The sequence below is a fragment of the Chanodichthys erythropterus genome, chromosome 5 (assembly GCF_024489055.1).
Source record: "Chanodichthys erythropterus isolate Z2021 chromosome 5, ASM2448905v1, whole genome shotgun sequence".
Classification (NCBI taxonomy): domain Eukaryota; kingdom Metazoa; phylum Chordata; class Actinopteri; order Cypriniformes; family Xenocyprididae; genus Chanodichthys; species Chanodichthys erythropterus.
In genome coordinates this window covers 17,475,099-17,497,721 of record NC_090225.1, presented here as the reverse complement: position 1 = coordinate 17,497,721, position 22,623 = coordinate 17,475,099, and the positions used below count along the sequence as shown (strand labels likewise).

General features: G+C 36.6%; 1 protein-coding gene across 8 annotated transcripts in view; it reads left to right on the top strand.

Moving 5' to 3' along the window:
- LOC137020586 (regulating synaptic membrane exocytosis protein 1-like) overlaps window positions 1–22,623 on the top strand; it is a 78,816-nt gene that overhangs the window by 7,043 nt on the left and 49,150 nt on the right. For 7 of the 8 annotated variants that reach the window (XM_067386335.1, XM_067386334.1, XM_067386333.1 and 4 more), the window contains exons 3-4: window positions 16,754–16,970; window positions 19,917–19,931. In XM_067386335.1, the coding sequence (XP_067242436.1) occupies window positions 16,754–16,970; window positions 19,917–19,931 (232 nt within the window). The remainder of the gene's footprint in view (window positions 1–16,753; window positions 16,971–19,916; window positions 19,932–22,623) is intronic. The other variant, XM_067386330.1, reaches the window with a different exon arrangement.

Below are 22,623 nucleotides of genomic sequence, written 5' to 3'. Positions count from 1 at the left end.
ATAATTTTGGATTTTATAATCCATACAGCATTGTTGTATAGTGATGTACATGCTATTGCTTAATATGATGTAATATCACAAATTTGATTGTTGCTTATGTAGGCAGAGAGTAATATCTCCATTAGCTCAGAAGTTTCTCAAGAATAAGTCATGTAAAAAGTGTAGATTTAATTTGAAAATAAAAACAGACACTAAGCACCACAACTGTGGTGAACTGTCATCTTTTTACTGCGTCTGCTTTTTCTGTCGGTCGTATGTTTTTTTAATTAGCAGAGTCTTCAGTTAGTCAGTCAGTCAGACAGTCAGTCAGTGAAGTGTGGCACCAACACCTGGAGCTTCAGTTACACAGCACTCCCGTGGAGGAATGTGCATTTCAGGCTGTTCTGTAGGCACTGTTCTCTCTGTTTTCCTCGGTAGAGTGTCACTTTCCTCAAGCATCATCAGTATTACTCCTGAGCCGGCCAAAAAGCTGTGGCTCTGTGTTCCTTTTGCATCAATGGTTTTTTTAATCGCCCAGAGAGAAGATGTGTGTGTGTTTATGCATCCATGCATTTGTGTAAAAACAGCACAAGCAGTAAATGCATGGCCTGATTAGACAGTAACGTCATTGACGTGTTCAGCCGACTGCATGTTTGAGGCGATCAGATCCACAGACCGGGTTGTGGATTCCAGAGGGTTTTAGAAGGACCATGATGTCTTGGATTAAGAGAGTGGGTTGTCTATTTATGGATGTGTTTTGTTTTAATGACATGGCTGCCGTGCGTGCAGATAGGCATATGGACATTTTTCCCTCTTTTCTCTCTCCTTGCTTGTTTTCACCAACCCACATGGGACTGCTCCATCTGAGAGTGGATTCTGTCAGAGATTTACAGTCAGTCTGTACTGCTTTGCTATTGAAGAGTGTCCATTCTACCTTTCACACATCACTCGTGCGCTACTGCCCAGTCACTTTCATGCAGGTTGTAGGTTACTGCCTATCAAAAACTTTATACAGTACACAGTCGGTGAATGGGATAAAGTGGAAAAAGCGCAATAGGTTCTTTCCTTTAATGCAAAATTTTTTGCCCATTTTTATTGACCACAAAACAAAAATAGTCAGATAATTTAGAAAGTACCAATAGTCCACATCTCCTCAAAAGTTTCATTCAAGAAGTTTAATTCAGTTTGATTTGTCCTTCAAGTCTGTAGCACCAAGTGCAAGATATGCACAGAAATTTAAGGTTTATTCAAATCTCTAATGCTAAGATTATTAATAGAGATGCTGGCCTTAGCACCCTAAAAAAAAAAGCATTGCATGTGCCTAAAATCATATAAATTTAATGCTTATGTATCAAGCAAAGGGCATACAAAGGACATTGAGAATATAGACATACAAGGCTGATCTGTACCTCTAACTAAAATGGCCCAAAATATTGCTCCACTTGAACTATAGATGCTTACTAGTGTGTCTTGAAGCATATTTGAGTGTCAGAGTGGAGCAGCGATGACGTCTCTCCCATCTCTTCCTTCACGTGTCTCTTAGCTGAAAGGAGAAAATGTCATTAGCGAGGCCTGGAGGCTCCTCTTGCCTGCTCACAGACTCGCTCTCTAGTCCATAATGTCCTTTTCCTGCTCCACAGGGTTAGAGCTCAGACTCATGGGATGGCTTGGGTGACAACCAGACTCAGGGTGGAGGCACTAGGAAGTGCGCTGTTCTTAAGGGCTGTAACCATGGTGTCTGTCAAGCACTTAGGGAGCGCTCACAAGCTCTGACGACTTTATGTAGATGCACCCTAGTGTTTCTTTTGTCGTTTTCAAATACTCTATGTTTTTTGGAGTCTGCATAAGGGAAATTATAGCCTCAGGCCTATGGTACTGTGTTCAAACTTAATTTGACATCACCGCCAAACTTATTAAGAAAGCCTGCATAGACGTTTTGTTAAAATGACTGACCAGGTATGAAGTCAGCAAAGCAATTAAGCAATTGCAATAACTGACAGAACAGGAAAATGCAAATGACACAATGTACCTTAAGTGATGCGATACAGCAAAAAATAACAAATAAATAATAAAGAACAACAAAGATAAAGTGAGACAATGAATGCACACTTGCAAAGTAAGAAGCAGAATGGAGTTTACAGCCTTATTGAACAATAAAGTAAGGTATTACAAATAATGCTAATGCGTTATCCGTGCTTTACAATTAGGATTTTAAACATTAAAAATATGTAGCTAAAGATTACTGTTAATCATTTTTTTGGAATAGCAAGTAAAAATGAACTACTGGTCTGGTATTTCTATGGTTTGTGTAAAGTTAAATCACTATGTGTTTAAAATATATTCTTGATTGTTTCCTTCAACAGTTAGTTCCTGTTCTTGAATTTGATTGGCTGAGAGGCCATACAGATTTTGGGATGATTTAGAAACTTATATTAAAGGTGCCCTAGATTCAAAAATTGAATTTACCTCAGCATAGTTAAATAACAAGAGTTCAGTACATGGAAATGCCATACAGTGAGTCTCAAACTCCATTGTTTCCTCCTTCTTATATAAATCTCATTTGTTTAAAAGACCTCCGAAAAACAGGCAAATCTCAACATAACACTGACTGTTACGTAACAGTCAGGGTGTACGCCCCCAATATTTGCATATGCCAGCTCATGTTCAAGCCATTAGTCTAGGGCAGCCAGTATTAACGTCTGAATCATCAGCTGAATCATCAGACTAGGTAAGCAATCAAGGACAATAGTGAAAAATGGCAGATGGAGCGATAATAACTGACATGATCCATGATATCATGATATTTTTAGTGATATTTGTGAATTGTCTTTCTAAATGTTTCGTTCACATGTTGCTAATGTACTGTTAAATGTGGTTAAAGTTACCATTGTTTCTTACTGTATTCACGGAGACAATACTGTCGTTATTTTCATTTTTTAAACACTTGCAGTCTGTATAATTCATAAACACAACTTCATTCTTTATAAATCTGTCCAACAGTGTGTAATGTTAGCTTTAGCCAGGGAGCATATATCTAACTCATTTAGAATCAAATGTAAACATCCAAATAAATACTATACTTAGGCGATTAGACATGTTGCATGACGAACACTTTGTAAAGATCCATTTTGAGGGTTATATTAGCTGTGTGAACTTTTTTTAATGTTAAGGCAAGCGCGAGCTCTTGGGGCATGGAGCACGAGAATTAAAGGGGCTGCACACCCTGAATCGGTGCATTTATAATGATGCCCCAAAATAGGCAGTTAAAAAAAATTAATTAAAAAAACAACAAAAAAAAACTATGGGGTATTTTGAGCTGAAACTTCACAGACACATTCAGGGGACACCTTTGACTTATATTATATCTTTTAAAAACATGTTCTTCGGCACCTTTAAAAGAAAACTGAGGTGTATGATAGAAATTTGTGTATTCTCTGACATTTTGAAATGTAAAAAACAATACATTATGCAATTATATATTTTAGTCTCAGGTAAATACCATATACATAAGAAGTGCACTCTTCGCAAACCCATTTTCTTAAATTTCATACATGACATTTAAATTATATATAAACATATGAAGCCACATAAAGTGGCCACGAATTAAGAATTCATTCTCTCGTTTTAGTAAATAGTGGCCACGTTTTACTAAATTGTTCACTCGTTTTAGTAAATTGTGGCCAAATTAGTAAAGCACGCTGATATATTATTAAGTCACAGGAACAAATTAATTTGTGGCCATGATTTATGTAGGCTAACGTAATACCTCTTGCTCTTGTGACATTTCTTATGCAGACTGTGCATTTGACTCTTTTTACGGGTTACATCGTTACGCCATTAGGTGGCGACGTGACTGTCATTTGAATCATTCAGTCAAACAGAACTAATTCAATCAGGAACAAAGTGTTTTTTTTTTTAATGACCGAGTCATTGAATCATTCACTTAACCAATTTGTTCAAAAAATTTATTCATTCAGCATTGAATCGTTAGTTTGGATTTGACTTGTTTATAATTATGTTTGTCAGAGGAACAAAATATACATAGTAACTGGCGCTGTTGTGTACATGTTAGTAACTCTATTTATCATTTTTGTTTATTGAACTGTTGTAATTGGTGCTCTTGCTCATGTGGAATTGATAAAATATGATCCAGTGTATATGCCGTTGCTGGTTTTGTATTGGCTAAGTGTGTGTGTGTGAGTGTGTGTGTATGCTGGCATGGGTTCTGTACAAACTGGCTGCTGCCTGATTTTCCTATCATGCCAACTGGTGCTGCATGTACATTTGTGAGTATTTGCACAGCTTGTGTTTACATGTGTATGTATATTTGTGTGTTTAGCCTCATCATGTTATTGCCTGGTGTGTGTTTAATGCTGAGCCTCCGCTGGGCTGTGTTGATCCTGTAGATGCACAGTTAGGCCATATGGATACCTTTATCAGGAGATCCCAGCATCCACCGCTTCACTGCTACAGCTACAGCACATATTCTCCATCTGTTTCTTTCTTCCCACTTCTCTCCCCCACATCCCTCCATCTCACACCTCCCTTCCTCCTCCCACTCTAATCTGTTTGTAAATGGGTAATTCACAGCAGGGTAAAAATAGACATCATCATCATCATATCATGTACCACCCTAATTAACGACGGGTTTCTATTTTGCCAGGGGGCTTTAAAGGCCGGCAGGTTTATTAAGTGTTTTCATGAGGTTTGTTAACTGAAACACTAGCCGGTCAAAGCTAATGCGAGTGTCACAGTGGCTGTTTAAGGGGAAAAACTAATGAGTTGGATTATTGACAGAGGAGAGTGGCCACTTGAGTAGATGTCTCAGTAAATCCTGCTAAGCTCACACATTTGTTTCTATCTCCCATTCTCACTTATTTTCTGTCTTTGTTGAGTACAAGCTCTCAAGTTCATGTTCATTATTGCATTACTGTAACCCCTGGAAAAATATGACCACATCTTTATTCCTTTCAGTTCACTTTCTTGTGTTATGTCTCTTGCTTGCGAATTTGAAGCTCGGCTCCATTCATTATTAAAGGGATGCCGTCTAATCGGCACAGAGTTGCTGCCGTCACCAGGGGGTTCTGGGAAATGTTATTGTCCTGGTGGCACTATACAACTCCTCCACTTGGCTTGGCCGTGGATGAAAAGGCCTGCTGCTGATCAGGCCAGTTACACTGTTGTTCTTGGAAACGAAGCATCTTGAAAAACAGCAAGTAATTTAGCAAAACATTATATAAAGAAAAATGATACATTTGAATTTATACGTTTTTTGCGAAGTCCATCCAAAAAGGTTCTGTTGTCATTGATCTAGCCTCATGTCATTCTAAACCTGTATCTCTTTCTTTATTCTGTTGAAAATAAAAAGAGAAATTTTGAATAGGATAAAATTTAAACAATTGTACTTGTTGCTGTGTGCATACAATTAGAATGTAAAGGATTAGTTCACTTTTAAATAAACTTTTCCTGATAATTTACTCACCCCCATGTCATCCAAGATGTTCATGTCTTTCTTTCGTCAGTCAAAAAGAAATTAAGTTTTTTGATGAAAACATTCTCCTTATAGTGGACCTCAATAGCCTCCAGATGGTTGAAGGTCAAAATTACAGTTTCAGTGCAGCTTCAAAGGGCTTTAAACGATACCAGATGAGGAATAAGGGTCTTATCTAGCGAAACGATCGGTCATTTAAAAAAAAAAATACAACTGTATGTGCTTTATAAACACAAAATATCGCCTTGAACGTACTTCCCGCTTCCGCTTTCTTCAAAACAGAGATGGGCACTCGAGTTACAGACTCGGACTTGAGATGCACTCGAGACGGATTTTAACAGACTTCAGACTTCAGACTCGGACTCGGACTCGACCATAGACTGTAAAAAAATATGGACATAGTGTCCGTGACATCACCCATAGAGTTCTGAACAGCATTTTTGAAGCGAAAATGAGGCCGATGCCATCTTAGTAGTGCGTCACCGCACGTCACTCTCGGATACCTGAAAATGGGCAAAGAGACGGGACGTGGTAGTAGCCCATGTGACTGGTTGCTGAAACCACGCCCGCCTAGCTCGATGTGACCATGTTAGCAAGAGCTATCCATCTTACTATCTAAAATATTAATAAAGATAACAAGCTACATCATTAAAAAGTTCTAAAGGTTTACTGTCAATCTACGGTGTTTTTATTTATTTCTTTTTTTTTAATAAGATATAGATGCTCCAACACCAGTAATTAATTTGTGTGGGGTGTGCAAATAAAAACACGAAAAATCAAACGGAACTTCATACCTTTGTAATGAAATAGAGATCTCGAGATGAATCCAATCCGTGGCACTTGGGTAAAATGTCCATTGCAAAACAAGAAACATTACTTTTTGTCCACGAAAGTGTTAAATCCATGAAATATTGATATATTATCCATTGTTTGCATCACATTTCTTCTGAATGATCTGCTCTCCATCATCGTTCTTCAAGAAATTATGCAATCTGAGCAGCATTTATGTTGTAAAGCTGTCTGTGGTCATATATATCTCACAAACAAATGAGCTTGTGTCCAAAGTATAATTTTTCAAAATAGTGCAGCAGTTATAGTTATAATATCCAAGCAGTGCTCTCTGAGTTTTATATCCTATTGCTAATGTCATTGTAGTAAATCTCAGGAACTTTTAGCCAATGCCACAATCCAACAATGTGTGTTCTGTTTATCTTCCGCATGCGAGCACATCTACACAGATGCACATCTGTCTTGAGTCTCCTTTAACACAGCAAGCCATATTATTTTGTAATTGTTTAAAAAAAAGAGAAAAAAAGCACAAATACGGCTTTAATGCCAAATTCAGCGGCTGAAATTAGCTGCTGAGGTAACATGACAGCTCACAGAGAGCAGCGGCATACCTGTTACTCAAGTGACCACGCCCTTAATTATGCAGAACTTTAAAGGTTTAGGATAATTTAAACGGATTATAAAAGTTATAAAAAAGTTCACCCCCCTCAGAGTTGTCATGAAGGGCAAAATTAGCAGTATAGACAAAAACCACAATTTGAACCAGAATGTAAACATATTATTTTCTGCTGTAAACTTGGCCTTTTTAACATGGGACTCAATGAGATTCTGGTCCCTTTTGCAGCCTGTCCCTTTTCTATTTCTTAATGTGTGTCCATAAGAGAGAGAGATAGAAAGAGATGTTAATCCATTTATTACTTAAAGCTCATATTTTAACGTATCACAATCAGCATGTGTAGAGTTTTATATTGACATTCTTAAACATTCCGAAGTTTAATATTTTCTGATAATGACTGTCGTCAATAACAACGAAGCTGTATAACAATCTGCTGTATAACAAACCGTGACTCACTGGCACCATCTTGTGTCCGTTTAGCGACTGTACTGAAAATGACTACTCGTGTTGCCAGGACGACTGTTTTGTACATTGTAATGGATTCTAAAACAAACTGGATGTACATTATCATAGGACCTTCATTTCAAATAAAACAGATTATAGAAATATGAAGAATTATAGAATTATGAGATTTTTTTTTTTTAATGACTCGAGACTCGACTCGGACTTGTGACAAAAGACTCCAGACTTGGCTCAGACTCCAGCTTAAAGACTTCAGACTTGACTCGGACTCCAGATAAAAGACTCGTGAACATCTCTGCTTCAAAAAACTCATGCTGTATGTCCTACACCTTTCCTATCCTACTTATGGAAGGAACGTGGCTCCAGTTTCTTTTTTTTTTTTCGTAAGTAGAATAGGAAAGGCATAGGACATACAGAGTTTTCGAGCATGTTTAGGCCCTCAAAAATGTGACTGACTGAGAAGAATTGACTGAGCAATTACAGTAGGGTCCTCACACCATCAGTGCTTGGGCCCTAATAAATGGGCCTGTAGCTTTTAAAGCCTAAAGTTATGCAAAAGCATCAAAAACGTCACAAAAGTGGTCCATGTGACTTTCAGATTTTCTGAAGGCATAAGGTGACATTTTCTAGGGTATCTTTATTTATTGATAATCTTAAAATTCTCCCTTTCTCTCTTAGGTGTGTAATTAGGTATGTACGTATGTATGCTTTGCAAGTGAATCATTGTTTTGAGTCATTATTATGTTTCATTGAATCATTTGACCTGGTTTTAGACATATCTGAATGATTGATTTGTTAATGAATCAGACTTATTCGGTTATTGAGTTCACTTACTGATGATCAGGTCACAGCTGTTCTGTAAGATTATCAATTAATATAATTTTTTATCACAAGGACAATTAAAGAACCTTTTATAGAATTATGTATATAAAAAATTTAGTTAGTTGAATTTTGAATCTGTATCTGCCATGAGCTTATGAAGCTGATATATGCAATAAACTTAAATAGAACAACAACAATAACAACAACATGAGTGAATAAAATGACTTAAAATAAACTAATGTAACACAGAGCACATAGACCATGGTGCTTTTGTGTGTTTTTTTAAAGACTGTAATCTCGTACTGCCTTTATTCATTATAATTGCATGGAAAAAGAGTGGCTTTCAAAATTTCTCTTTTATTGTTCAAGAAAGGAATTCTTATGAGTGTGGAATGACATGAGAATGAGTAATAATGACAGAATTTTCATTGTGAACGTATCCCTTTAAATATGTAAATCACAGTGATGGATTCATGTAACAGCTGCAGATTTCCACTCACCCACAGTAGAGGCTCTTGACAGCAAAAAGCTCTTAGTTACAAAGGGCTAGAAAGAAACCCCATTAGGGAATCTGTAAAGGGGATTGGAAACTTCCTTGGAAACAAAAAAAGGAAGTGAAAAAATAAACAGGCAAAAGACGAGTGTGAATGAAAGAATATTGAAGTTAGCTGGGACTGGCTTACTGGACTTTAGTGTTACTGTATCCTTAAGAGCGCAGAGAGGACGTAACATCTCTCCCCCGACACTCTGCTGCATCTCCAGTTTGGCATAATGAGGACACCGCTGTACACTTGCTTCTCTCTACCTGTCCTATGGGAGGCAGCGGCTGGTCATGTGACATGCACAACACTCCTCTGTGTGCTCATCATTTTTGTCATGTGACCTTCTCTGTGTTCTGTGCCATCTAGTATCTCCACTGGGCATGTGATTGGGAGCACTGATTTTCATTATGCTCAAGAGCTGGTGATTTGGCTTTCATATCAAGGTGTCTTTGTGGTGCGTATCATAGCTTTAGAGGATTTGCATAGTCTAAGATTAAAAAATGAAACTCTTGTATTTAATTTAATTTGCAAGTCTTGTCATATAAAGTATATATATATATATATATATATATATATATATATATATATATATATATATATATATAATGCATGACAGGAGATTTTTTTCTCAATATGTTGTGTTTCTTAACATATTGAACATTTAAACCACAGTGTCATTTCTTATAGTATAATCTCAAATTATTATGTGTGTAATAGTTTTCTGTGGTGGAAATTACATTTAACTTTTTTTTTTTTTTAATAAAGTGGCAGAATCTTTTGTATTGATATGGTTAATTTCATAGCAAGCATTTTAGTTTTTTTTTTTTTTTTTTAATAATATTTTCTCACTTTTTGCATATTTTAACCAAATTACAGCTTTATTGGAAATTACGTACATCATGTATCATATTTTATCTCTGACACATTTCCTAGGTAACTAAGTACACTAACTTTTAATAAAATCAGATTGGGGCAAAATTGTTGGTCATGTACTAGGAAATTAGTTTGAGGAAGTTATAATTTCTGTTAAAAAATGTACACAATAGATATCAATCATAGTTCATAATTCATTCATTTGTGACAGATTTTCAGATTGTAAGAAAAAATCTGGATCTAGGATAAAGGCAAAAGAATAAAATCAATCAATAAAATCAAAAGACATTTGAAGAGTTGCAAAAACATTTAAAGTAGGTTCTAAGACAGCTGTAATGTGACCAACACAAAGAAAAAAAGAAAATTACTAAAAATCAACCCATGGTTCCTACGTCACCATAGTTGAATGGTCTGGATAATTTTCTCTTTTAGACAAAACAAGGAAACATAATAATAAATCTAAACATGAAAAAGTGAGATATGAAAGATCTTAAGAACAACACAGCCAAGTACTCAAAGCTGTGAGGAAGAACAGGAGAGCGCTTACTCATATATGATTGTGTGTGTTTTAGTTGTAGAGAAAAGCTATTCACATCAGGTCATTTTCACCATTACAAGCATATGAAACGAAAAAAGAACGAGACACAATGCTGTAGAAAGTGCTGAAAGGGGGGAATGTGGGAGGGAAACGGCACCGTAGCCTTGCCACATGGCTGGTCTGTGGGGTTAGCAGGGGGCAGCGCTGTCAACACTCTCCACAGTGGGGAAGTTCCGGTGGAGGCAGGACTCAGCCATGGCACTGCTCATGGTACCATATGGTGCCACTCAGAGGATGGCAACCCCCATCCTCAGCCTCGGTGCCTGACTGAGTAGAAATAATGGCAAACTGTACTGGAGCCAGTTTCTGTAGAGCCAGAGCCAACAGACACGTTGAGGCCGGACCTTGAGCGTTCATGCGATTACCTGGATAACTGTCAAAACCGGATATTTAAGCAGTATGATACAGAGTGGTAGGAAACTGTGAAGAGCTGTGCTATATAATGGTTTGAATAAATGGCTTGATTTTTATGTTTATACACTGAAAAAAAAAAGATTTTGGCTGCTTGTTCAATTTGCTTAATTAAAATTAGTTAAAGCAACACAATTGCTATACATTTTACACTTATTCCGTTTGTGTTGGGATTACATGAATGATTTGTGTTGCATAAAGTGAAACTATGCGGGCTTGTTAGTTCCCAGCATGCTTTGCATATGGCTCAATCATGAGTGAGTAAATGTTGAAATCAAGTGTTATTTTATGTATTTTTGAGCAAGATGAGAAAGGGGAGAGACTCGATAGTATGTAATAGTGTTTAATGTTCAATTATGTTTGGAATTTTTAGAACAATTTAGATCACAGTGGGTTACCACTGTGGAGAAGAGTGGAGCATTTGTCTAGGAGGTGGGCTGATTCAGCTAATTTTATCATTGCTTTGCTGAATGAGTGCTATTGCTAGCTAAATGTTTAACTAGCTTGTACAGTCTTATAATTTGGTTGTGAGACACTAAAATATTGGAAATTGAAAGCATGAATCATGTCAGGATGCCTTATAAATTTCACTTTGAGTTTACTTAATTGGGTCACTTGAAATGACTTCATCCATGATGTTGAAGTTACATGAACAAATTCTGTTTGTTTAACTTAATTGATTCATGTGGGACCAATGAACAAAATTAAATCAAACTTTTTTTTTTTTTCAAACTTTTTCTTCAGTGTACAATGACTTTTTAAAAACTTTAATAATATGTACATCCCTGTATAACCAACACAGTATGACAGTCGATAAGGTGAATTATTTTACATTCATCATTTATCGTTTATCAGCCATAATATAAAAAAAAATACTGCTTTATCTCAGATTTCCAATACCAGTGGATCCCTAAAACTTGACAAAACCTTCTTAGAATATATTCAGTAAGTCACTCAGGAAAATGGAGTAACATTTGTTTTAGTCTTCTCCTTCAATGGATCTTTCCCTTTTTAAACCCTCACAGGGTCAAACAGAAGCATTGCCAATTTGGTGACTGTTTTTCAAAATGGGATTGCGCACAGCAAAATCAAAACCCCAAATAATTCAGTTCATTTGAACCCCATTTATTTTAAGGTGTCTGTCTGCAGAAATCAATCATGCATGGAGCTGCCTCTATCTGGAAGGGGGGCTTAATTTCTAAATTGGAAGGGAGTGATTTTCTCACTATGTTCCTGATGCTTTCATATGGTGTACTTTGATGGATTTCCGCTCACTTTCAAACATTGATCTCCAGTTGATGAGATAAATCATTCTAGTTTGGCCTCAGTGACTTTGGTCCCCTTGTGAGAAGTGGAAGTCTCCCATTACTGGATTTATACGCAAAAGCCTTTTAAAAAATGCAGTTAAACAGCTGTTTAATGCAAAACATGAGCGGATGCCATAACGTAAGGAGTCTTTAAATTCATGGAACCAATAGAGTGAAAGTGCTCCGTTCATTTAGGAGGCTAAATTTAGCCCATTTTTATCAAGAGTAATGAGACCGTTTCTTTCTCATAGGTACTTACAATAGGCACTTTATGCCTGGCAGCATAAAGAGCTGCCCCGTTTGTCATTCAAGAAAATGTTAAGAGAAGGAAGAGCTGTTTTTCTACTTTGGGGTTTCCTTGTATTTCATGCTGAATATAATAATGCACGTTTGTCCACAGCTATCCGTGTTCTCAAAATATTACATGTATGCTGTTCAGTAGTGCAATTTCCCTCTGATTTTTGGGATAACTTATGGGTAAGGTTAGGTTTAGGGGTAGGAATAAGGTTAAGACTAAATTTTCAGACTGGAATGTTGTTCCAGGATCAACAAAATATATTGACCCAGGAACGCATCTAACTCAGCAATATCAGGACGTGCCGAAGTGGTAGTTGTGTAGCTTTCTATGGAGGGACAGAAAGCTCTCAGATTTCATCAAAAAGATCTTCGTTTTTGTTCCAAAGATGAACAAAAGTCTTATGAGTTTGGAACGACATGAGGGTGAGTAATTAATGACAGAATTTTCATTTTGGGGTGAACTAACCCTTTAATTAACTCCGTCTCTTGTGACGCTTTGCCGAGAGCAGCTGTGTGTTTGTGTGTGTGCCCTTGTGATTTGGAGGAGGCGTGGCTTTGGACGGCGAATTGCGGGAAGGGTTGGATCGTGTGCTTTCAATGCTAGCAGGCTACAGTTAGCATTTCCCAGATCACCTACTGCACCTTTAAATCTGTTCATCATATAAAGCGATCAAGTCTCTTCAGAAAATTTGGACTAAAGCACTCAATTCATTTGGATTAGTTTTACAATCTCTTTATGAACTTTTTGAAGCGTCAAAATGTCAGTTGCTTATCTGTCTATGGAGGGACAGGAATCTCTCAGATTTCATCAAAAAGATCTTCATTTGTGTTCCGAAAGTCTTACAGGTTTGGAACGACATGAGGGTACTTAATGACAATAATTAAGTAACAATGATAGTAATTAATGACAGAATTTTCATTTGTGATTGAACTATCCCTTTAATCAAATAAACTCAGCCTTGGTGAGCACAAGACACCTTTCAAAAACATGAATGGAGCTGCTAGTGCTTGTAAGCTGCATTTATGGCTCCATCACAGGCTGCCAACATGCACTGTTCCCTCGTAAATGCACGTTTGTCCCGGTTTTCCCTCTGAATGATGCTGAATTTACACTGACTCAATCTCAGCAGTACTTTCACTACATCTCTGTCCCACATCTTTTCTTTCACACAATATCCTGGCATAGATAGGGTGGATTTATGCCCATGTAGGGAGCCGTGGGGCCTAGCGGACATGATAAATGGGCCAGCGTGTAGGCCCGACCAAAGCCTCCGCAGGAACGCTGCACATAGCCAATGAGTTACAGTTGTGGCTCCTGTCATGGTGTGCGTTAGTACGAGCGACTGCTGACAGCTGTTTAATCACGGACGTTTCCATGTGCTCGCCCGACGACATCAGCAGCCACTGAGACCAGCTGTCATGAAGTAGGGGAGAACATTGCAAAAACGTGCCCCACCTCCCGCATCTCCAAGCCAGCTCTCCTCCGTGTCCCCACACTTTACCACATTAATTAGAGCTTCCTCATACCTTAATTACACCAAGTTCTATGCTAATGCCGGAGTCCTGTGTGAATTGCTCGCCGTTTCTTGCAGACTCTCTGCCTGATTTGCATTTCACAAAAGGTTTACTTCTATTCCTGGATGAGAGGGAGAGAGGGAGAGAAGCAAATGATTTGTGATGGGGAAGAGGGGTTTGTGCTAGTAAAGTAAAGCTGTGGTTCACTTTCGTATAACCTTGTGCTTCACTTATGGGTCTTTGTTTTATGTGCTGTCTCAATTATGGCAAGCCTGGGCTGCTTTCCTGAATATCATTTCCTGTTCAGAGTACAAAGCACTTTCATATGTTCTTTTACAGTGCCAAACTCAATGTTTGTCTCTGTTTGTCATGTTTTTCATAAAGTGCTGAAAGATTTTTTTTAGAATAGTGCTGCTCAATTTAATCTCAGCGTTGACTTTGTGCTGCATTGTTCATCGGAGCTACTGTAACTAAAGGTCATTGTGGTCTGAAAGTTTGAAAAGTGAATGTTACGTATCTTAATATTGAACGGAGATTTCTATGATTGCATCCCATTTTAAACCATTTGGAATTATAATGTAGTCTTTTAACAATTACACCTTTAGCAAAGAAAAAAAATGGCTCATGGAGACTTTTACTTAAGTCTTTTACTTCATAGCTTTTCACATCAGAAATTTGACGCGTCTTCTTTAAAGTTTAAGAAAAGACTTCAACAATGCATCAAATGGTTTAGTTTTGCCCTGAGTCTAATAAAAAAAATCAGAAGTTTCACAATGAATTCAATCATTTCTTGTCAAATTTCTTCAACACCAACTTATCTGAGCAGTGCTATTCACCTTTCACTTTATAACTCTGTACTTTCATATGTCAATGGTTGTCTCAATTGTGTCTCTCTTTATTTCATCTAAGAATGGTTGAACCAGGAAGGAATTTTGGTATTTTGGCACATAATATAATATAATATAATATAATATAATATAATATAATATAATATAATATAATATAATATAATATAATATAATATAATATAATATAATATAATATAATATAATATAATATAATTAAAATATAATACGTTTTTATGAATATTTCCTTTATATTTCTAATATAATTATTATATTAATATTTTATAGATATGTATAGATATGTTTCTTTTTTTTGTGCACTAGTGTACACTCTAAGAATGCTGGGTTAAAAACAACAAAAGTTGGGTTAAAAAATGGACAAACCCAGATATTGGGTTAATTTCCCAACATGCTGAGCAGTTTTATTTAACTCAACTATTGTTTATAAATGACTATATGGCTGGCTTAAAATGAACCCAAAATAGGTTAATAATAATCAAAAGGTGAACATTTATTAATAAGCAATTTAATACATGTTTATTGTTTAATTATTATTCATTAAACTTATTAATGAATGTTCATTTATTAAACAACCCAGTTGCTGGGTTTGTCCATTTTCAACCCAACTTGAGTTGTTTTTAACCCAGCATTTTTAGAGTGTATATATTTCTGTTTTTAATACAGTTTCGCACAACTTTTTCACAACATCTTGCAGTCACCTTGTAGCTTCTGTGTTGGAGCTTGTCCTTTACGTTTATCTTTGACCCACAGGACGTGTTCGCTGGTGCCGGTGTTGAGGAACAGGAGAGCAGTAGGGGTGCACAGGGGGAGGGAGACCGAGGTTAGGGCTGGGGGCAGGTGTTGAAATCATCTAGTCTCTCTCTGGGGCACGTTCTGCATGGCTGGTTGCACATTCATCACCTTCCGTAGGTAGCATATTCTTTTAACTCTCTATGTAGGTTGCTTATTTTAATATACGTCATATGATATCGTCATGGCAGAGGAGTCTGTGAGGAAGACCCCTTTAGCGTAAGTAAAGCTCTGGATAGATTCATGCTTTGAGACCTTTGTGCTGTTTAGAAAGGGGGAATTTCTGGATATGTGTTGTATGTTTCATGTCAAAAGGTCTTGATTTTGTTTATTAGTCACTGTTTTGTTTAGATGATCTATTTTGGAAGGCGTTTATGTAGTCTGCAAGCATTCTGTGAGTGAATGCTCGAGATGACCCTACATGGTGGAAAGAACATTAGACTGAAAGAAAGATTGAGAGAGCTGGGGTGTGAAGGAAATGTGAGGTTTGGTGGTGGAGTTTTCAATCACTTTATGAAAAAACTGCCTACTAGCAACTTACTCTTCCAGTAAACATATACTTTAAATTTGGATTTGGGATTTCATCAGAGCTGTATATGTTTATTTGTTTCTGTCCTGTGATTTAAAAAAAAAAAGTAGATCAAATGTTGAACTTGCTGTCAGATTGATCAGTTTTAACATAACCAGCAAACAAATGTTGCCTTGTGGGACAAATATAAAAGTTTAAGAATTCGTCATTGAAAAACCCTTATCGACCATTAATCTGAAAACATAATAATGGAATTTATTAGGAAAACCAGTTAACAAAATTGGAGGGTTATTTATTATTATTATTATTATTATTATTTGCTGATAAATGTTACAATGGGGGTTATTAGGTTAGGTAAAATTAAATTTGACAGTTTTTTTTTTTGGTCAAATGTTAAAAATTGGGGTTTATAAGATAAAAATGTTAAATTTGCTGGTAAAATGTTAAAACGGGGAGGTGGCTAGTTAAAAAAAGTCAATTTCAGGGTTTTTAGGTAAAAAAATAATAAATCTTCTGTTGGTAAAATGTTAAAGTGGGGGAGTTAATTTTCAATTTGCTGGTAAAATTTGGGGATGGGGTTATTTGGCAAAAACATTATTTTTTTGGGGTTAAATTGTTAAAATTTGAGGGTTATTTGGTAAAAATGTTAAAACTGTCAATAAAATGTTAAAAGTGAGGGAGTATTGGATTAAAATGTACATTTTTATGATAAAATATTAAAATTCAGTGATTGTTGGGTTAAAATTTGCTGGTAAAATTAGGAAGCTATAAGGTGAAAATGTTTAAATTGGCTACTATTGATTTTGAAACTAAATTATGCTCACAGTCGATCATGTCCTCTTTCTTTTTCTCCATCTCCCCTCCTAGTTTGCACCAGCAAGTTGCCAACTACAAGGAGCAGGTGAGGCGGATTGGGCCGGAGCCCCCCCAACAGAGGCAGCAGGGCCAACACAAGGATGACGCCCCCACCTGTGGCATCTGCCACAAGACCAAGTTTGCTGATGGCTGCGGAAACCTGTGCTCCTACTGCCAGACTAAGTTCTGCGCCCGGTGCGGGGGAAGGGTCTCTCTGCGTTCCAATAACGTGAGTAGCTTCTACATCGTGTGAGTGGCCAGACTTTTTTTTCGTGCTTCTTCGTCCTGCATCTGCAAACGTTAAGCAGAGACAGGGAGAGAAGAGCACTGTATGGATGAGAGAAAGGTTAATTGGGCATTAGTCAGAGGAGATGACGCTGCTGGTCACCGGGGGGTTGCTGCACACTCACGCTGGGATGCCCAAGTCGGCACTGAGTCTCCACAGGGGCAGCCGTACCACGCAAAGGGAAGCACCTGAAATGGAGGCTCACCTCCTGGAGTGTGATATTTACCTTCGTTTTATATTCCTTCCACTGAGTCCAGAGTGCTAATTAGTGTTCACTCATAATGAATGTGGTATAGGGAGTCAACAGAAGTAGAGTAGGGAGTGGGGTCAGTGAGGTGGAGATGGGGGTAAATGTAATTATTACTAACACACTTATTTAGTTATCGATGTATCCATTTGTAGTCAATATGTACATTTCTATAGCTACACAATGAAGCCAGGCCATTTGTACTGGAACCATTGTCCAAAAGTATCTTTTTGCCACACCCATTTTTTGTATACTTTTTGTGTGTGTGTGTGTGTGTGTGTGTGTATTTTAGTGAGAAGCATTTTTTATTGTGCCTATGAAAAATGAAAATGATCTGTATTTTGTGTCATGAGTCATTCGAAACTATACAACTAAACGAAATTTAGTTGTACATGCTCATTTCCCCTATTTTTACATTTAAATTGCCTTTGCTGTCATGCAAACACTCACTGTAAGTTATTTTTTAAAACGCTAATAAGTTCATAACACTGTTAAATGTATTCTTTAGCAAATCTCAAAATTAATATCCAGTTTTAATTGCATATGGTGATGTGATACCTAAATTCAATTGGAACAATCAAATTTAATTATAGTTTTCGGTGTATTATTTTTAATTTATTGAGACAATATAGTATAGATTTTTTACATATCTGCCGTTTTTTGGTTATTGTTGTGCTAAGAAGAGGAGGAGTTGTAGTAGAGTGTTGTTACCATGCCGATATTTTATGACCGACTGCTTCACAAACAAGGGTCAATTCAACGCTGGATTTGCACAAAAGATTAACATGACGACACATGCTAGTCAATGAGTTGAATCACCTCCACAGCAACTATGTAAATTTATCCACTAACTATTCAGAAACATCCAATTGCATTCTAAAAGTTGTAACTTCTTCGTGAGTCTCTCCATCAGTGTCCGACTCCGGTTCGAACATGTAAGGCTGAACACCATTACTGACAATCGACATTTTGGATGCGTGAGATTCTTCAGCTTTGTTGCTGAGCAACTAAAGTGCAAGCTGTTAAAGGTCCGCCCTGTTCTGGAAAGGAGGCTGGGAGCAGCAGCTCATTTGCATTTGAAGGGACACGCACAAAAACGGCGTGTTTTTGCACACAATCAAATAGGGGCAAATTTGAAAAGCTATAATAAATAATTGGTGGGGTATTTTGAGCTGAATCTTCACAGACACTTTCTGGGGACACCAGAGACTTATTTTACATCTTCTAAAAGGGGGATTATAGGTCCCCTTTAAAGTATACTTGCCGAGGCCAATTTTTACTTACATTTAACACTTGATGAAATAATTTTTATTTAGATTTGAGCCCCACGGATGTGAGCCAGTGTTGATTGTGGAACGTTGTTCATGTGCTCTTGTCTGTGTCTGAGAAGGTAGCAGAAAACACATATGTGCTGCAATGAAAGTGAAGTCTCCATTGATATCGGATGGGTGCTGCCCTGAGGTTAGTTTCGCTGAAATGAGCACATGTTGTTTCTCGGATCCCTTTGGCGTGTGCTATTAATGAGAGTGGCAGGCTTGATAATGGAGTTGCTAGATGCCTGTAGGTTAAACATGGAGAGCTACACCTACTCAATCTGGTGGACTGGAAAGAGTAGCTAAAAGCGATGAAGTACACTTAATAATTCTATTGCTATGAGTATAGCCTGAGTTGGTCCAGACTTGAAAAAGTTCAATGCACCTTTTACGAAAATTCTTACCATTTAAAGTGTATCTTTGCTGATTTTTAACCCACTTTGTATTGTTACAGTATCTGTGGTATATGTAAAACTTTTGACAGCTCCGGGGATTTTGTGAAAACTACAGATTTTACTTCCTCAATTTTGTATCCCCACTCATGGACAGTCAGATTGACAGACAGTTATTTACAGAACAGTTATTGTATGGGTAGGTTATCAGTGAAAATTTTATTCTTTAAACAGCATTATGGTAAAAATGGAACTCTATGAGAACAACTTTCTTACCTGTACACAACTATGTTTTGTTCACTCTGAACAATGAGCAATCTACAAATTCTGTAAAGGAATGAAAAAAATTATATCGTGTGTGCACCTTCCTTTATTATGCATTTGTTTATCAGCGTACAGGTGTACTAGGCTATAGTTATACAGTAGTAGCATTTCAGTGTCTGTGATTTTTCTTAGTATGGACCTACTTAGCAGAATGTCATGTTCTTGTTTCCAGTGACCTATGAACTACCTGTATTCCCACTGGGAGTTATTTATGGGAAAACGTACGAGTAAATATCAGTGCAAAAAGCTGCAACTCCAAGGTTTGCCCTGTGGGTGGCAACATACCTGCAAATTTGCACCACCATAAAGTCCACACTTGCATGATCTATCCTTAAAGATTAGTAAGAAAAAAGTGAAAAAGTCCAAAATATTTCATGTAAAACATTCCAAGACATTTTTGTTTTGTAGCTGGACGATACAAGTGGTATTTTGACGCATTTGATGCTGCTAATGCCAATTTAGATCTGTTATTTGCTTATTATTCCTCTATGCATTTAAATGGTTTCTTGTTTTCATATCTGATCGTCATGTCATACTTTTTCTCTCTTGTTCTTTTCCCCCACCGTCCATCCCGTTTCTCTCTCACTGTGATGCCCCTCTGATGCTGGAGAAGAAGGAGGACAAAGTGGTTAGCATTTTCTATTCTCTTTATGTCACTGTGCAGTATGAACACTGATCTTGTCTTTCCCTCACTCCCCTTATTCACATACAAGCTCCTCGATGCATCTTCTATGTTCTTTTGAGTTTTACTGTGTTCTGTTGTGTTTGTTAGCCTTTGGTGATGTGAACTTGATATGAGAACTTCGTTATGGCTTCTCTTCATATATGCTACCTGCATAACTCCCAGATTTTCAAAAGTTTTATGTGTATTTAAGCATGTGCAAACTTGATATTGTACAAAAAATGTTGGAGCTAATCTGCTTTCGTATTCTCATGAGGATTGTGTTTTTAGATGCGTTTTGTCAGATTTTATGGGATTTAATTTCTTTTGGCAAGATACTGGTAAGATATTTGTGTGTGTGGGGACCAAGTGTCCCTACGAGGATAGTAATATCTGTAAACTTTGACCTTAAGGGGACATTTTTTTGGTCCCCATGAGGAAAACAGCTTATAAATCATACTAAATGAAGTGTTTTGAAAATGTAAAAATGCAGAAAGTTTTCTATGATGGGTAGGGTTAGTGTAGGTATAGAATATGCAGTTTGTACAGTATGAAAATAATTTTTGTCTATGGGAAGTCCCCATAAAACATGGTAACCAGTGTGGGTGTGTGTGATTTAGGTATACCCTACGTTATGGAGAAAAATGTCCCCCACAAAGATGGCATTATCTGAAATCCTTGTCCTTGTAGGGACATTTTTTGGTCCCCATGAGGAAAACAGCTTACAAATCAGTGATGGTTTTTGAAAATGTAAGTTTTCTGTGATGGGTAGGTTTAGGGTTAGGAGACAGAATATACAGTTTATACAGAATATATAGAATATACAATATTTCTGTATTTAATGATTTGATTAAAATAATTTTTGATTATTTCAGTAAGATTTTTTGCAAGAAATTAATACTTTTATTCAGCAAGGACACATTAAATTGAACAAAAGTAATGTAAAGACATTTATAATGTTACAAAAGATTCAAAAGCACCAAATCAGCATATTAGAATTCTGAATTCTTCGATTTCTGACGCACAGGAAATTTTAAAAACGTATGAAAACAGCTATTTTAAATTGCAGTAATATTTCACAATTACTTTTTTTACTTTATGTTGATCACATAAATTCAGCCTTGGTGAGCTTTCAAAAACATTAAAAATTATACTGATCAAAAACGCTAGTGTATATTAATTATTTAATTATATATATATTTTTTGTCATATAGACCTATATATTTTATAGGTGTCATATGGAGTAAAACGTCATACTTGAATTCGCCTGATATGTAGTGAAAGCTTCATGGCTAAAATTGTCTAACAATTACCACATGTAGAAGATGCATTTAAATATGGACATATCTAACCTATGTATACAATAATTGTTTGTTAATCACCCACAATACACCTATTGAGCACATGCATTTTGTTACATTTCACAAGCAATCTAGCACCCTTTATTTGTGATCTCAGGGCCTGAGAATGTGTTAAAAGAATGCTTGGCCTGCTATACTAAATTGTCCATGCACTGTGCCTTCTCCCATGGAGCTGCATTTGTTAATCAGAACAGTGCCATATACTTCAGTGCTGCAAAGAGATCCCTGTAAATTCAATCCAGAGCTCATTATCCCAATGATTATCAGGCCTCTTGGTAATATCTGTGTTTTCTTCTTTGGCCAAGCGTTTCTTTCTGAGTGCTGCTGTTTTTGAAGTCAGATTCTTTTCCCTAGGCGGTACACTCGCCTCTCTGTCTCTTGTTCTCTCATTCTTTCTTTTTTCCAAGGATCCATTTTAGACCATGGTCAGCCGGGCTGGGCTTTGGCATTGTTGTTTTTAACACCAGAACTTCAGTGCTACTGGAAAACACCAGCAATGTGTCATTTCACTGCCCACCTCCTCAAAGCGACACCATGAAATGATTAGTATTGATCTTTCTGCTCTTCCTTTGCATCTGGTTTGTGGATGCTTCATTGACATGGACATTTGGCCCATGTCTTTCTGTGAGGACCAGTGTTTTTTTAGTATATCACTGAGATTCTATTATAGTTTTTTTATATATATTTTGAATCAGTTTTTTTTTAGTTTTCATTTTAATTTTAGTTAAAGATTTAGTAGTTTTGTAATTTTTTGGTACACTAAAAAAATTATATGATCAAACAGTCATGACAACATATGTTTTTACGTTACTTTAAATCTGTTTAATATATTTTAAGTTTTAAATAAATTATATAGCCAAGCTGATTGTACTTAAAAATATAAGGCAGTGTAGTTTTTTTACATAGTAGTTTAATTAGTCAAAATCTGCTAAGAGGTAATTGAATGTAACAAATCGTAAATTTATCATCTTTTATTGTATAATTTAAAAACATTTTATCAAATTTGATAACTGCCTTAATATGTTAAACAACTGAGACGATGGTATTCAAATTGTCAAGTTTATAATATATTATAATATATTGAGAGTCAAATTAGACGACTACAGGGACTCAACTAAAGATGACTCATTTAACAGTTCATGTATTGCCAAAATGATGAAAAAAAGATCATTCAAGAACAGAAAATTATTGAAAATATTCAAATCAGGGATGTCAGAATCAGCATGCGTAGCTTGTGCAAAAATGCTACAAAATATATAACACTGGCCTAGTGGTTTTTTGGATATTTTACTGCAAAA